The 13,826-nt window shown below is 38.1% G+C and overlaps 1 protein-coding gene across 17 annotated transcripts in view; it reads left to right on the forward strand.

The window, feature by feature from the left end:
• The window catches only part of Caap1 (caspase activity and apoptosis inhibitor 1), a 101,656-nt gene extending 88,472 nt beyond the window's left edge, over nt 1–13,184 (forward strand). For 4 of the 17 annotated variants that reach the window (XR_008213575.1, XR_008213578.1, XR_008213582.1 and 1 more), the window contains one exon: nt 8,640–8,750. Coding sequence is in view for 3 of the 17 variants with exons in the window: in XM_052715609.1 (XP_052571569.1) it covers nt 6,324–6,382 (59 nt within the window). In the remaining 14 variants the exon portion in view is untranslated. Of the gene's footprint in view, nt 1–6,323; nt 6,393–8,639; nt 8,762–9,377; nt 9,523–11,238 lie in introns of those variants that run through there. The other 13 variants (XM_052715609.1, XM_052715613.1, XM_052715611.1 and 10 more) reach the window with 8 other exon arrangements.
• Nucleotides 13,185–13,826: the final 642 nt, after the last annotated feature.

The raw sequence follows: 13,826 nt of genomic DNA on the forward strand, positions 1-13,826 counted from the left end.
TTCTTTGTACAGTTATAATGTCACTAGGAGGGCCTATTACCATGACTACATCTGTGCCTGTTACAATGCTCCAGATATGTTCACAATAGGGGTTATGACTTCAGTAAATGAATGGGGGCCGTGCATCACAGTTTGGTCCTTTCACAGTGTTACCAAGTTGTATTATTTTGTCAAAGTTAGTAAGGTTAAGTCAGTACCACTGTCCTCAGAAAAAGGGAACCCTAAAGAGTATCAGTTCAGTTCATGATAGAACAAGTACCAGTTGTCTGTGAGTCTTGGCAGCCGTGAGTGTCCTTCATCCTCTCCCATACTCATCCCTGATGCACCCACTTTAGTCTTGTAGAGGGAGATCAGTCACAAGAGAGCATGTTTACATCAATAATTAAAAGGAAAAATGGCAACTTTAGGGTGGATTATTGTGTCATCAGTCCCTTGTATGTTCTGTATTCTTTCTGCCCTCATAGTAACATGGACCAATTAGAATTTGGAATTAAATTAACACAGAGGGGTGAATTAATCTACCCAAGAAATTTTCCATTATATTCTGATTATAATTTCCATTATATTACCATGGGTGTAAAAGGACTGAGTTTCAGAAGGTTTTGAATAACTAGAATAGAAAGCATAGAGGAATTTGTGGAGAATCAGAGATTAATTATAACCCTGCTTTCTAAGCATTCTGTTTTGTATGTTTATTTCCATATAATCCATCATTGAATGCTTTGGGGAGATGGGTTGAGATTTGCATTTTACAATTGAAATAGTGAGTCGCTTCAAGGTCAGAAGATGAAATCTAGATTATCAATTTAAACATGAATTGCACAATACTGCAAGTTGAAAAGGCCTCCCCCACTTTTCATTTTACTTCTTGGAGGCTTACAGGGAAGAATCAAAGAAGCCTATTGTTACTATTTTAAGTTGTCATTGTCTGAGTCGAGGCTGTGACAAACAGTGCTAACCATGTTTAAAAACATGTATCACTGGTCTGATTTATGGTAGGCAGCTTAGACAAAATGTGGTGGAGACCATTTCACCTTCCTGATTGAAAATGTTTCTGTTTCTGCTTGAAGCCACATTAACAAGTATTTTGTAAACAATGATGCAGACAGTGCGGCCAGCATTATTTTCTAGTTATACTGGCATGTCTCACACTCAGGGCCATCCTCTTGCAGGCCTAGACTGCTACAGTAATGGGTTATCAAGCTACCTAAGGAGTGGCCTGATCATTTACCACCCCAGTTATGTTAATGAACTGTCCCATTGTACAGCACACCTGTGCTACAGTTGAGTATGAAGCATGTGCCTTTATAACTGAAGACTTCAGCATATACATACTGTATTTGGATATGTGAAGTCCTGACCCTTTTTGTTTGTTTTTGAGGCAAGGTCTCATGTGTCCAGGCTGGCCTCAGACTTGCTGCGTAGCTGAGGATGACCTTGAGCTCCTTCTCCTCCTGCCTCCAGCACTGAGTGTGAGGATTAAAAGCATGCACCACCATGCCCAGTTTACATAGTGCCAGGGAGGGATCAAACTCAGGGCTTCGTGCATGCGAGGCCAGCACTCAATCAGCTGAGCACATCCCCTCCCCTGAAGTCCTGACCTTTTAGAAATGACAAGAAAGAGAGTAAAACGTCTGTGAAAACATGTAGGTGTGATAACTTCCAGGAAGATACATGTGGTTCTTTCCTATTAACTATAGCTTGGGGTTGAAGATTTCTGGTGATAAAAAGATACTTTTTAAATTCATTTTCAATGATATTTGAATCCTATACCCTGAAGGAAAGGCTTGATTTTGTATACCCTTGAATGTGAAGGTGACCCTTTTCATGTTTCAGAAATCAGAGATGATGCAATCTTCTTGTGTCAGTTTTTGCTGCTCATTTCTTGGAAGACATTGAACTTTTTTTTTTTTTTGAGACAAGGTTTCTCTGTGTAGTTTTGGTTCCTCTCCTGGATCTCACTCTGTAGACCTGGCTGGCCTCGAACTCACAGAGATCCACCTGGCTCTGCCTCCTGAGTGCTGGGATTAAAGGCGTGCGCCCCCACTGCCCAGTGACATTGAACTTTTAACTTCAACTTTCTGGTGTTAAAGGCAGGAGCAGCCCCTGTGAGATGGTGTCTTGATTTCTGTTTTGAACATAACTTAGATCTGTTTGGTCTCAGAATATCTGAATCAGAGTTTCTAATAGTCATTATTACCTGAAAATTGACAATTTCCAAAGGCCTTGGTCTGAGGCTTCTGGCACTAAAAGGTCACTTGTAGAGGGGCTGTGCAGGGCAGCCCTTGAGTCATAGGTGTAAAATGCAGCTATCATTGCTGGAAGGACTTGTGTCCTGAGCGGTTGGCTCTGAGCCTTGCTAATTTTACCTTGGGGCAAAATATAAGCAAGTGAATTAAAAATAAAAGGAAAATATTATTTTCATGCTATTTTTGTGTTTGTTTTGAAAGAGGGTTTCTCTGTGTAGCCTTGAACTTCTTGGAACTTGCTCTGTAGACCAGGTTAGCTTCAAACTTAGAGGTCCACCTGCCTGTGCCTCCTGAGTGCTAAGATTAAAGGCATGCACCACCACTACCCGGCAAAACCTTTTTTTTTTCTTTTTTAAAGATTTTATATATATGAATGTTTTGACTGTGCCCACAGAAGACAGAAGAAGGCAACAGATACCCTAAAAGTGGACTTACAGATGGTTGTGAGCCACCATGTGGATGCTGGGACTGGAACACAGTTCCTCTGCTTTTAGCCACTGAGCCATCTCTCCAGGCCCATTTTTTTCATCCTATTTTAAATAATCTCATTTAATAACTTTAAGTAGAGTGCAGAAATTTTGTTATTGTATAGTATGACATAATTATCCAATTACATAAAGCATTAAAATACATATATTGAATTCTTTTATACTATATATGTGTGTGTGTGTGTGTATATATATATATATATATATATATATATATATACACATAGTGTATTTATATAAATTGAACACATTCATTCTCCCTTCCCTCCTTTCCTCCTTCTAAGGAACCAGAATGTTTCATTGGAGATGAAAAATGGCTAAATATAAAAAATGATCAGTGGAGAAAAACCATCTGAAAAAATAGTAACTTAGCTGACTAATGAGCATTATGATTAACATATTCTACACATCTATCAATACCAAGGCTCTGTTCCTCTCCAAAATGAATAATGACAGGTACCAGGACCCTGTTAATATCTGAGTGGTCTAATAGACACAGGCAGGCACGCAGCAGAGAAGAATGTCAATCAGGGTCAGGGTCTCCTTCCTCTGCCTCTGTCTGTCTGTCTGTTGAGCAGCCGTTTTCCTCAGGGTCTTCTCCGGCCTCAGCTCTTGTTGACCTTTCCTGTTCGCACTCTCACTTCCCAGGCCAACTGAGTTCTGTTCTCTTTGTTTCCAAGACACTCTGAACCACGTGTATTCCCGGGGTTGTATGGATTTGTAGATGTGCTTTACCTAAGGGTACTCACAGGTTCCTGGATGATAGAGTCTGTACCATTGGTTTCTGTGTACCTGACACATAGTAGGCCCTGATAGAGCATTTGATGAACAGATGTTCAATACATTCTCTTATGTTAGCGTACAGCAAAATAACATGATGTCATTGGGAGCTTTAGATATGAAAGATATTAAGTATTTGCATTTTATAGTGTGTGACAAGACACAGAAAGTTGCCTGTGTTTCATAAATGTGGTACATGCAAAGAAATGGGATGGTCATGCTGGCAGTGTGCAGTGGAGTATGACAAGAGCGTGGGTCCCAGTATTCTAGGTGTAGCTTTGTCATAGTTCTGGGACTTTTTAGATCACCCCCCTCTTAATTTCATTAAATAGACAAGAAGAGGCAATCTTACATGAATTCCAGATCATTCAAGCTTTGAAACCCTTTTCCTGTTTTAATGATCTTTTAGAGATTGTCTATAACCACAAAGAGCCCCATCCTGTTAGCCCCTCATAAAGCTCTTGGGGAGTCCTGTGCTCTGTTTCAGTTTGGGGTCCTCTGGGTACTTTTTCTTTGTTTTTTCCTTTCGTTTTCTTCTCTCTCCCTCCAGTCCAGTAGGATTTGCCTTGAGCTGCAGAGAAATTTGAGCAGAGTGTGGTATTGGTTGTTCCCAGTCTTCCCACAGGTGATCTCGTTCACCTCCCCGCTGCTCACATTGCTCACTGTGCTGCCACTCGGAATTCTTGGCCTCTCTCCTGCCACCTCTTACCTGCACCTGGCCTACAGGAACTTCTAAAGCCCTTTGCCCTATTTTCATTTGCAGTCAATGTAAAGTCTGAGGCCATTTCGCTGTGGGTGTATGTCACCCCTCCCCTACTTTCCTGGTATGCTTCCATCTTGAATATGATAATAACCCCGAGTGCTACTCTTTGACTGTGTATTGTGTGTCTGTGTTGCCGCGGGTGTTTACTCTTGCCATGTCTAAGTCTTTGCACTGTTCCAAAAGGGTGGGTTGCATTAATTTTTCAGATGAGGAAGCATCCTCATCTTAAATAAGTTAAATAACTTGTCCAGATTGTCCAAGATCAAACCTGACTCAGTTTCCAGTGTAGCAAGATAACTGTCAGCCTCTGCATGGAGTCCGTTCTTCGTCATTGTCTTTATGTCACCTTTTGTTTCAGAAGCTGGGTTGTATCACCATGTGACAACCATGTCACCATCCTTACACTTACCCCTTCCCTGTTTTTTTTTATTGTGTGTGTATGATTTGTTTATATCATACAAACTTAAACTCTCAGAATAATGTGCTTCCAGCCCTCATTCTAACATGGTGACTCCACGAGCATTTTTGTTGTTTCGGTCTTTCATATTGTCATTTTATTTGCTAAGTTGTTTTCATCAGGTTGGTTTATCATAATTACATAAAGTTTAATTTTTGTTGCTACTACAGAGCATTTAGAATATTTTCATTTTGTGCTGAGATAAATTATAATATTTATGTCCCCTTTGAAGATAGATGATAATGTTGGCTTTCAAAGAAATTTTTTTTTAATTTTCAAAGAACTCCCATGTACCTGTCCCTTTTCCAATAACAATGTGCACATATTATTTTAACTAATCTCCCTTTATTTCTTGACTTGAAAATATTAAAGAAAATTTCAAATATCTTACCATTAACCAATAAATACTTCAGGACCAACTTTTTAATGCATAAGGACCTTTCTCTAGGGTCATCCAATTCTCTGTAACTGCCATCTCAAATCCAAGTTTAAATTTACATGATAATAATGGATAATTTCTCTCATTTGGTTAGTGTAGATTAGGGTCCAAGTGTGATCCACACATTACATGCAGTTGGTTGTTATGTGATTAGCGTATCTGAAGGGTAGATAATACACACTCAGTCTCCCTGTGTACAGGGCCTTTATCTTGCAAGCCTCTTGTCTCAGCCTCTGGGGTGCTGAGATTACAGGGTTACTAGCCCCATTTACAAACAAGTCAATACCATCAGCTTGTTAGACAAAAAGTGGTCCTGTGTAGTATTTTATAGCATCTTCACACTCATTGTCTCCTCAGGGTGCTCTTTAACTTCCCTATCCACTGTATTTGTTTAATTGCTAGTTAAATGTAATGGATTTAATATGAATATAGCTCAATTTTTAAGAAAGAATACTAGGTAAATACTTGTATTTTCAAGTTGGGGCTAAATTTAACACTCTTCTCAACACATTTTACCAAATCATATGCTCTTCTCCTGCCCCCCAAAATCAAATCTGGTTACTTGCACCACCAGAAATAAACATTAATGTTGAGGAGCCCGAGCCAGTGTTAATAGGAACATGTCTGAAGATGACTCATCGCATGAGATTCAGAAAGAGGGCAGCTGTGAATTGCTTTATTTAAGAGGATGGCTTTTCACTGGGAACCAAATTCAAATATCTGAATTTTTCTCTTTCATCTTATGGGACAGGCTGTGAACTGAAGAAGTTGAATTTAACTTTGAGCTGTAAATATATTGTTTCCTCATTCTTTATTCTTACTCTTTAGCTTCTAGTTGCTCATTTGCTGTATTTATTGTCATTGTGTGGGGTAGATGGTTAGTCGCAGAAGCTGAGAATCTGAAAATGGAGAAGAGATATTAAACTTCCTAATCCAATGTCTTGGTTTACACTTATTTTTTGTTCCTAAATATTTGCCCAATTTAAGCTTTATTGTTAACCATTTTTCTTTATTTCTCCTAAGAAATGACTTTGCTATGTTTTTACTATTACTGAGAATGAAGTCTTTCTCTATTTCTCTCTGTCTGTCTCTGTCTCTCTCTGTCCCTGTCTCTCTTTGTCTCTCTGGCTCCCTCTCCTATCTCCAGATGGCTCTTTAGACCTAAGAAGCAATTCTCTTTCTTTTAAAATATCTGCAAGTATTTGAATTGATGCTGGTAAGTTACACCTTTTTTCAGTATTCCTCCATTGACCTCACAGCACTTATCCTTGCTTTGAGAATCCTCCAATATTTCTACCATGCGTGTAAGTGGTGTGTGTGCCGGGAGTAATGTGAATTCAGAGGGCACGTGTGTGTGCAGTGTTGGCATAGTACTGCAGCTGGGAGGAGAGAACAGCGTTGTGGGGTTGTGTGTTTATTTCTTCACTGGAACAATAAAGAGAAAAGGGAAATTGAAAGGAGGCTGTTGCTGTAGACTTGAGTTGATACAGAAAACTACAGTGCTTTTAAAGATCCCTTTAAATGTTCTCGTTCTGTATTTCTTGGGGGTAGAAAAGCCCAAGTTTAAATTGTTTTATTAGACTGACAGACTCCTTTGTATTTTTATCTTGTTGTTTTCTATATCAAATGGACACTTAGTTGCTAATCTGTTTCAGTTTTCCCCAACCTCTCCTTTTTGTTAAATTTAGTAATTTTTATAGGAATAATAAACATTTAATGTAGGAATGATTAAGCTAATTTTCATTTGCATTTCTAACCTTTCTATCATGAACTATAGTCTCATTTTATAATGAATCTTTTTTCTTTTTGGTTTTTTGAGACAGCCCTGGCTGTTCTGGAACTCACTCTGTAGACCAGGCTGGCCTCAAACTCACCGAGATCCACCTGCCTCTGCCTCCCGAGTGCTGGGATTAAAGGCATGTGCCACTACTGCCCAGCATTTTTAAAATGAATCTTAGTTCAACATTATCACATTATTATTTTTGGGTAAATACTCAAATGTCATCATGTTAAAGCCTTAGAATATCATGGTAAAGTATGAATTGTTTTGTTGCCCATTCTAAAATGTACAAAAGAGGACCTGCATTATGTGATTATGTGGCTTTTCTCTGAGTTCTCTCTCTCTCTCTCTCTCTCTCTCTCTCTCTCTCTCTCTCTCTCTCTCTCTCTCTCTCACACACACACACACACACACACACACACAGACACACACACACACACACTGTAGTAAGTACAGAAATTAATCAAATGTAAGTGAATAAATTTATCAGTTCTTTCTAAGATCACCCACGAACTCTATGATTCTCAGACCCAGTATATGGAAACTATATATAAGTTGGCTCCTAAAATTGCGACTCTCTCTGACTTGAGACCTAGCATGGGCAGAGTTTTTAGAAGAAAGAATCTCTTCCATTGTTCTATCTGCTTATTAAGATTTTGTCTTTTTTAATATCTTCCTTATGCAGACTTTTCTGCTTTGTTTGAGATAAGATTTTCTAGGTCGCCTGTGCTGGCCTGGAATTCACTGTTACCCAGGATGACCTTGAGCTCATGGTCCTTCTTTTTCTCCATGAATGGAATTACATGAAATTACAGGTGTAATTATACTGCTTCATGTACTGGGTTCCCAACTTTGTGTGAAGTTCTACCTTTGAGAAGAACTTTTATGTGGTCCATGGACACAATTTTTTCCTTGTTTTATTGTATCAAAGTACTCCCTAATAGTCTTTTCCTGTGAATACATGTCATTTGTAAGCTGTGGGCTCCTAAGCAGTGTTGAACCTATATTCACTTCTTCCTGATGCATAGCAGCTCTGGTTTATAAGCAAGTAAGAGAGTAAACTTCTCTCTATTTCGATGAAGTTAAAATATAAAGCCTTGACTATCAGACATGAATCATAATACTGCTTAGACTAATATATTATTTGAGTATATCAAATGCTACATCGATTAATCTTAATCATTTCTATTCTTTTAAAATATCAACAGTTAAAAATTGCATCTCTTATTATTAAAAATGGTTTGAGCTGAGATGTAATCTCTCAAATGATGGAATGAAAATAAGAACAGGATAAGGCGAGAACCATTTTTCTTCCTAAAAACTTGAAATAAATTGAGATGTAAAAAAAGTTACACATTGTTAAATAAATCAGAGGTCTTATGACGTCTCTACTATTTTATAACAGGTTTTTGACTTGATTTATGTATTTAAAATAACTAGCAAGGTATTCTTTAAATGCAAAAACATAAATTACAAATGGAAAGCCTTGATTTATGTAAATGGTGGATGATGTGTGGGATGTGGCAAGTGATTGCTGAGTTCTGCAGTATTCCCAAGATGGGGCGATAGGGCCACAAAGTACAGGAGAAAATGCTGCCTTAGGCTCCATTTGTTGACTCATAGGTGCAGGCTGTCTCCCAGGAAGTGATAGAATCTTGATGGGAACTTTCACTTGTGTTTCAGATATCCAGATTTTAGTGAAAGCTTCTGGACAGGTCTCAGCAACTCCATGTCACCGTGGCAGACCAGATGTGTGCAGAAGTCTGCAAGGAGAGTGTAGAACTTGGAACAGATTGTCTTCTTAGGTAAACCTCATGTCTCTGACATCTTCCTGTAATGTGTAGGTCACATGGCCATCAAGGCAGCAGTGCTCCACATTTTCGTATTCCAGCCTGAGGACCAGCCTTTTCTTGGGTTTGTGTCCTGTAGCCATCTTCCTGGTTGTTTTGCATGACTGCCTGTCCTCTTATCCTCCAACTCTCACCTTAACTATAACTGTCCCAGAGAGTCCTTTCTGGATCCTTACCTACAGAGATCCCCCTTTACCCATTGCCCTGTTTATTTCCTAACACTTTAAAAAGAATTCTTAGTGCTTTCACATCTCATTGCTTGTCTCCGCCGCAAATTTCCTGTGGTGGGGGAAAAATATCCACTCTGTTAATTACAACAGTGCACTTAATGGCAACCAGTAAGCACTCTAGCAAATTATTAGCTAAATGAATAAAGATCTGTAGGATTGCATTTGAAAAAATTTCCTGTAAGAAGCATTGCTTTAAATGAACATGGCCGTAAGCCCAAGAGATATCTTTACAGAGCTTTCTCATTCAAATAAGTGTCTTGTGATGGTTCAATAGGCAGACTGTAGGGTTCTGCACCAAGAACTCACAACTGTAGCTAAGCCCTTCTCACGGAGGTTCTCAGTCTCCCTTTGCCTGCAGGTGCACACAGGCTGACACTCGATGGACACATGCCATTGAAATAAACCGGGACTAACTACTTTGTGTCTCCCAGAGCCCTTCCTGTGCCTGCCCCTCTTCCTCTTCCACTCAGGAAATCATGTTAGCAGGTAAGCTAGTAAGACCTTACAGGGACCACCTTAAATCACACAAATTTACTATTAAAATGCAAACAATAAACCAGTTATAAATATTAGAGACTTTTTGTGTCAATGAATTACTTGCTATAGTTAATGAAGATGCAGTGTCTTTATTGATACAATTCACGTGATTTTTTGCCTCTATGTTTTAGCAAATTGGTCTTGAACTTCTGGGAAGCATTTTATTGTTTATGTAACTTTTAGGGAAGAAAACAATGTGTGTAGTTGAGAGTCTAAGTGGGAGAAGAATGCTTGGAAATAATTGTAGTAGAGCCTTTACTGATACTTGTTAGGTGTTGCTTCAGAATGATTAGCATAATGATTATTAATATTTAAAGTGAACCATGTAAATGCAAATGTCACACATCTTTCACTTATAATGTAGTTTAATCCAGTTAAAATTAATTAATTTGTGACTATTTTCTACCATTCATCTAAAATACATTTGGAAATAATTGCAAACTCTTGAAAGAGGGAGGAAAGTAACATTACAATGATTTTTGTATCTCTTTTAGTCTTTTTTTTCTAAAGACAAGTCAATCAGTCAATTAGCCTGTCTCCATACTTGCATAGTCTTAGTCTACACTGGCATATGTGTTATCTGGAGGAAACTCTGGGCAATAGAAGTTACTCTCTAGTTGGAAGAACAAGATACATACAGGAAATAAAGCTGCCTGTATATGCTACGTTGTTTCAGTTCATACTGTGTCTATATGCCATATAGATACAGATAAATATTTATTTCTAGAAGAACTGCATTGCTAGTACATCATGAGTTCCCATATACCTTTTATTTAGTTTTCCTTAATGTTAATATCTTATATAGCTATATGCATTTACTAAACTAAGGTATTGCCATTGGTACATTATTAAGTAAGCTACACTTCTTTTTCAGATTTAATGAGCTTTTCAAATAATGGATTTTTTTCTGTATTTTACTTAATACTGTATTTAGCATATATGTGTTTAATAAGGGATAAAATATAAAAGGAAGATGCAAAGAATTTCATGAATACTCAGGCATCAATTCTGTTAGCATTTAGCATCTTCTCTCCCTAGTCCACGTACATTAAGAAACACCATACACATTTTTAGGTCAAGCTTAACACCTATTTTTAAATATTTTTGTATGTGTGTGACAAGATCTAACTATGTACCCTAGGCTGTCCTAGAACTTGGGTCCTTTTACCTCAGCCTCCCAAGTGCTGAAATTACAAGAGCGTGTTATGGCACCTAGCCACCACCTCTTTTTGCATTCTCTTCTCTCACCATGTGGATTCCAGGAGTGGACTTTAGGTCATCAAATATAGTGGCAAATATACTTACCCAGTGAGCCATCTCATCAACTCTCTATTTCTAATCATTTAGCAAATCACAGATATCACCCTTTGTAGTTTCAGTTTGAGATACTTTCATATGTTCAGTTTTTCAAAAATATGGATATTCTTTTGGTTAGCATTACTCGTTCATTGTTCATTTCAGTTTTTTCTTGCAAATGATACCGTGATGATTTTTGGTATACATGAGCTTTGGGTAATCTCCATATTTTTACAGATCAAAAAGACAAATATATCATGTGAGAATCTAGGTATTTCCCCACATTTGTTTTGTTTTATTTTAAACTCAAGACTAGTATATTTAAATTAAACTGAACCTATAAAATTAAAAATGAACCTCTCTGCTCAGGTGGACCTGTCTCCCTGAAGAAAGGAAAGCAGTGGGAGATCTTCAGGCTGAGCCAGGACAACAGGAATTGTGCAGCTTCAAGCCTAAGCTTTCCAGAGGCGCCCCAAATGAGCTCAGAAGAGTGCCACAGCTGATATGTTTTGATGTGTAACTGGGGGAGGCATTGCTTGGACATTTCCTATGGTTGGCCAGTTTTACTTTCAGGGTTTTGCAATTTCTTGGTCACTAAATAGTAAGTTTTATTACTAGGCAACAGACATCAGCACCAGAATAAAACAACCCTGATTGTCTCTGACTTTCAGAGCAGATAGTTCATCTGCTCCTAGGGCACAAGTCCTGTAGTGTCAAGACCTCTCGAGCTATAGTATAGTCAGAGGACATTCTTATCACACATGAAGCAGAATCAAGGCTAGGAATCTGGATGCCTGCCCCCCCCACCCCCGCCCATCCCCAGAGCCACAGGCCACAGTGGTTGGACATTGTGATCTCACTCTGGGAATAAAAGCATACCCTCCCTGGACTAGAATGTGGAGAGTGGGGCAAGTATGGCTTCTGAAGTTAAGCAGGCTTTACATATCCTGAATCCAGTACCAACTAGAAACACTTTGACATTAAGTAACTGAGGCTCCTTAGTCTGAGCTTTCTCAACATAAATGTAAGCCTGCTCTAGAGGTTGATTTGAATGACCTGTGAAAATATCTGGTATGGTATCTGGCCGACAGTGCACAATTGGATGAAAGTTTATTCAAGGAAGAGTGGATGAATGTGCTTCCTAGCTGTTTGAGCACCTTACGTTTTAAATAGTTGTGTGGCTGTTTGTGATAGAAAATATAATAAACATCAAAGAAATGAGTTAAATATCTATTTAACTCTCTCTCTCTCTCTCTCTCTCTCTCTCTCTCTCTCTCTCTCTCTCTCTCTCTCAGGGTTGCAGACAACACAAACAGATTCTGGCTAGAATTTATTGGATGAACAGTCAGATCCTGAAATTTAGGAGTTGAAGCAGCAAGCAGTTTGGTGATACAAGTCGTGGATCTCTGGGGCCTCAGAAGCAGATTGTTATGGATCTTCCTCTGGAATGTTGATGCCTTTATTTCTCATTTTTAGTGACCTGTCATCAGTTGCCAGGAAGACAGGGCTGTGTCCCACAGCATCGACACTGATATCATTTTTCTGATTCAGGAATACTTCACAGGGAAAAGGGAATGTTGGGAGACTAATATATTTTAAAGTTTCTTTTTTTATTTTATTTGAAATATTTATGTAGTATAGAAAAACTAATTTTAGAGATGACAAATGTTATTAATTTAGATAACAGTTTACCATAAAAGAGAGACATAAGAAATATTTATGTGCTGGGCAGGAGGCATAACTCAGTGGTAGAATGCTTGGCTAGCATGCATGAGGCCCTGGGTTCAATCCCAAGAAAACTTCCTTCCCCTAAAAAAAAAAAAATAGTTACAGGATGAAATTTCAGAATGTCACTAAAAGTTTTTAAAGGTTTTTTTTTTGAGACATGATTGACATATAATAAAAACTACATATTTAAAGTCATGTTTTGGTATATTTTGGCACTTATGATGCACATCCAGAAAACTGCCACCATGATGAAGACAATGACTGTCTTCCACCCCTGGATGTCTCCTTGTGTTTTTGTGTTCCTTCCCTCAGTCCCTGCCATCCCTAAGCACCTACTGCTTATGTCTCTTAGATTGACTCGTATTTTCTAAAGTTTCATATAAATGGGATCATACAGTGCACATTCTTCTGTGTGGCTTTTCTACTCAGCACAACTACTTTGAGACTCATCCATGTTGCAGTATATAACAGTGCTTTGTTTCTTTATATGAATGGCTAATACTGAATATACAGCTTGTTTATTTACTTATTGGCGAGCATTTTACTTCTATTTGGGGATGGCATCAATAAAAATGTTTTAAAATTTGTGTGAAGGTGATTTTTTTTTATATGTTTTCATTTCTTTTGGGTAAACCAGAAGTAGGGTCACTATTTGCCAAGTAGCAAGTGGTTGTACCATTTTATATTCCTAGCAGAAGTGTCTGATGTCCACACTGGTTCTGTATCTTCACCAACATGTAGTGTATGTCTAGCATTTACTTGAAAATAATACTTTACAAAGGGAAACAAGCCTAAATCAGTTAAAAATTTTAAACAGCTTATTAAAGAAGATATAGAAACAATGACAAGCATATTCAATGTATTTAGCTACATTTAGAAATAAAAATTAAAACCACAATGACATGCTTATTCAAATGATAAGATAAAATAATAACTAATAACTTCATATTATTATGCTCAGTTTATAGATGGAAAAACTGAGGCTCAAAGAATTACGTAACTCAGTCAAAACAGAATTTTATGTCACAGTCATTTGAAGAAGGCTTTAAAATCTCAGGTTGGAAAGATGGGGATTTACATATTAATTATCCCCTTCCCTGGCAGGACAGGCTGCCCTAGTCACAGTGGATATTACGGAAGTTCTAGTGCAAGTTTTGCTATCTACTTAACCTAATGTGTAAAATACATGCATTTCCAACATCCAGCTTTGTCTGGATGCCTCTTGGAGA

The sequence above is a fragment of the Peromyscus californicus genome, unplaced genomic scaffold, assembly GCF_007827085.1.
Source record: "Peromyscus californicus insignis strain IS unplaced genomic scaffold, ASM782708v3 Scaffold_5__1_contigs__length_169319896, whole genome shotgun sequence".
Taxonomy (NCBI): domain Eukaryota; kingdom Metazoa; phylum Chordata; class Mammalia; order Rodentia; family Cricetidae; genus Peromyscus; species Peromyscus californicus.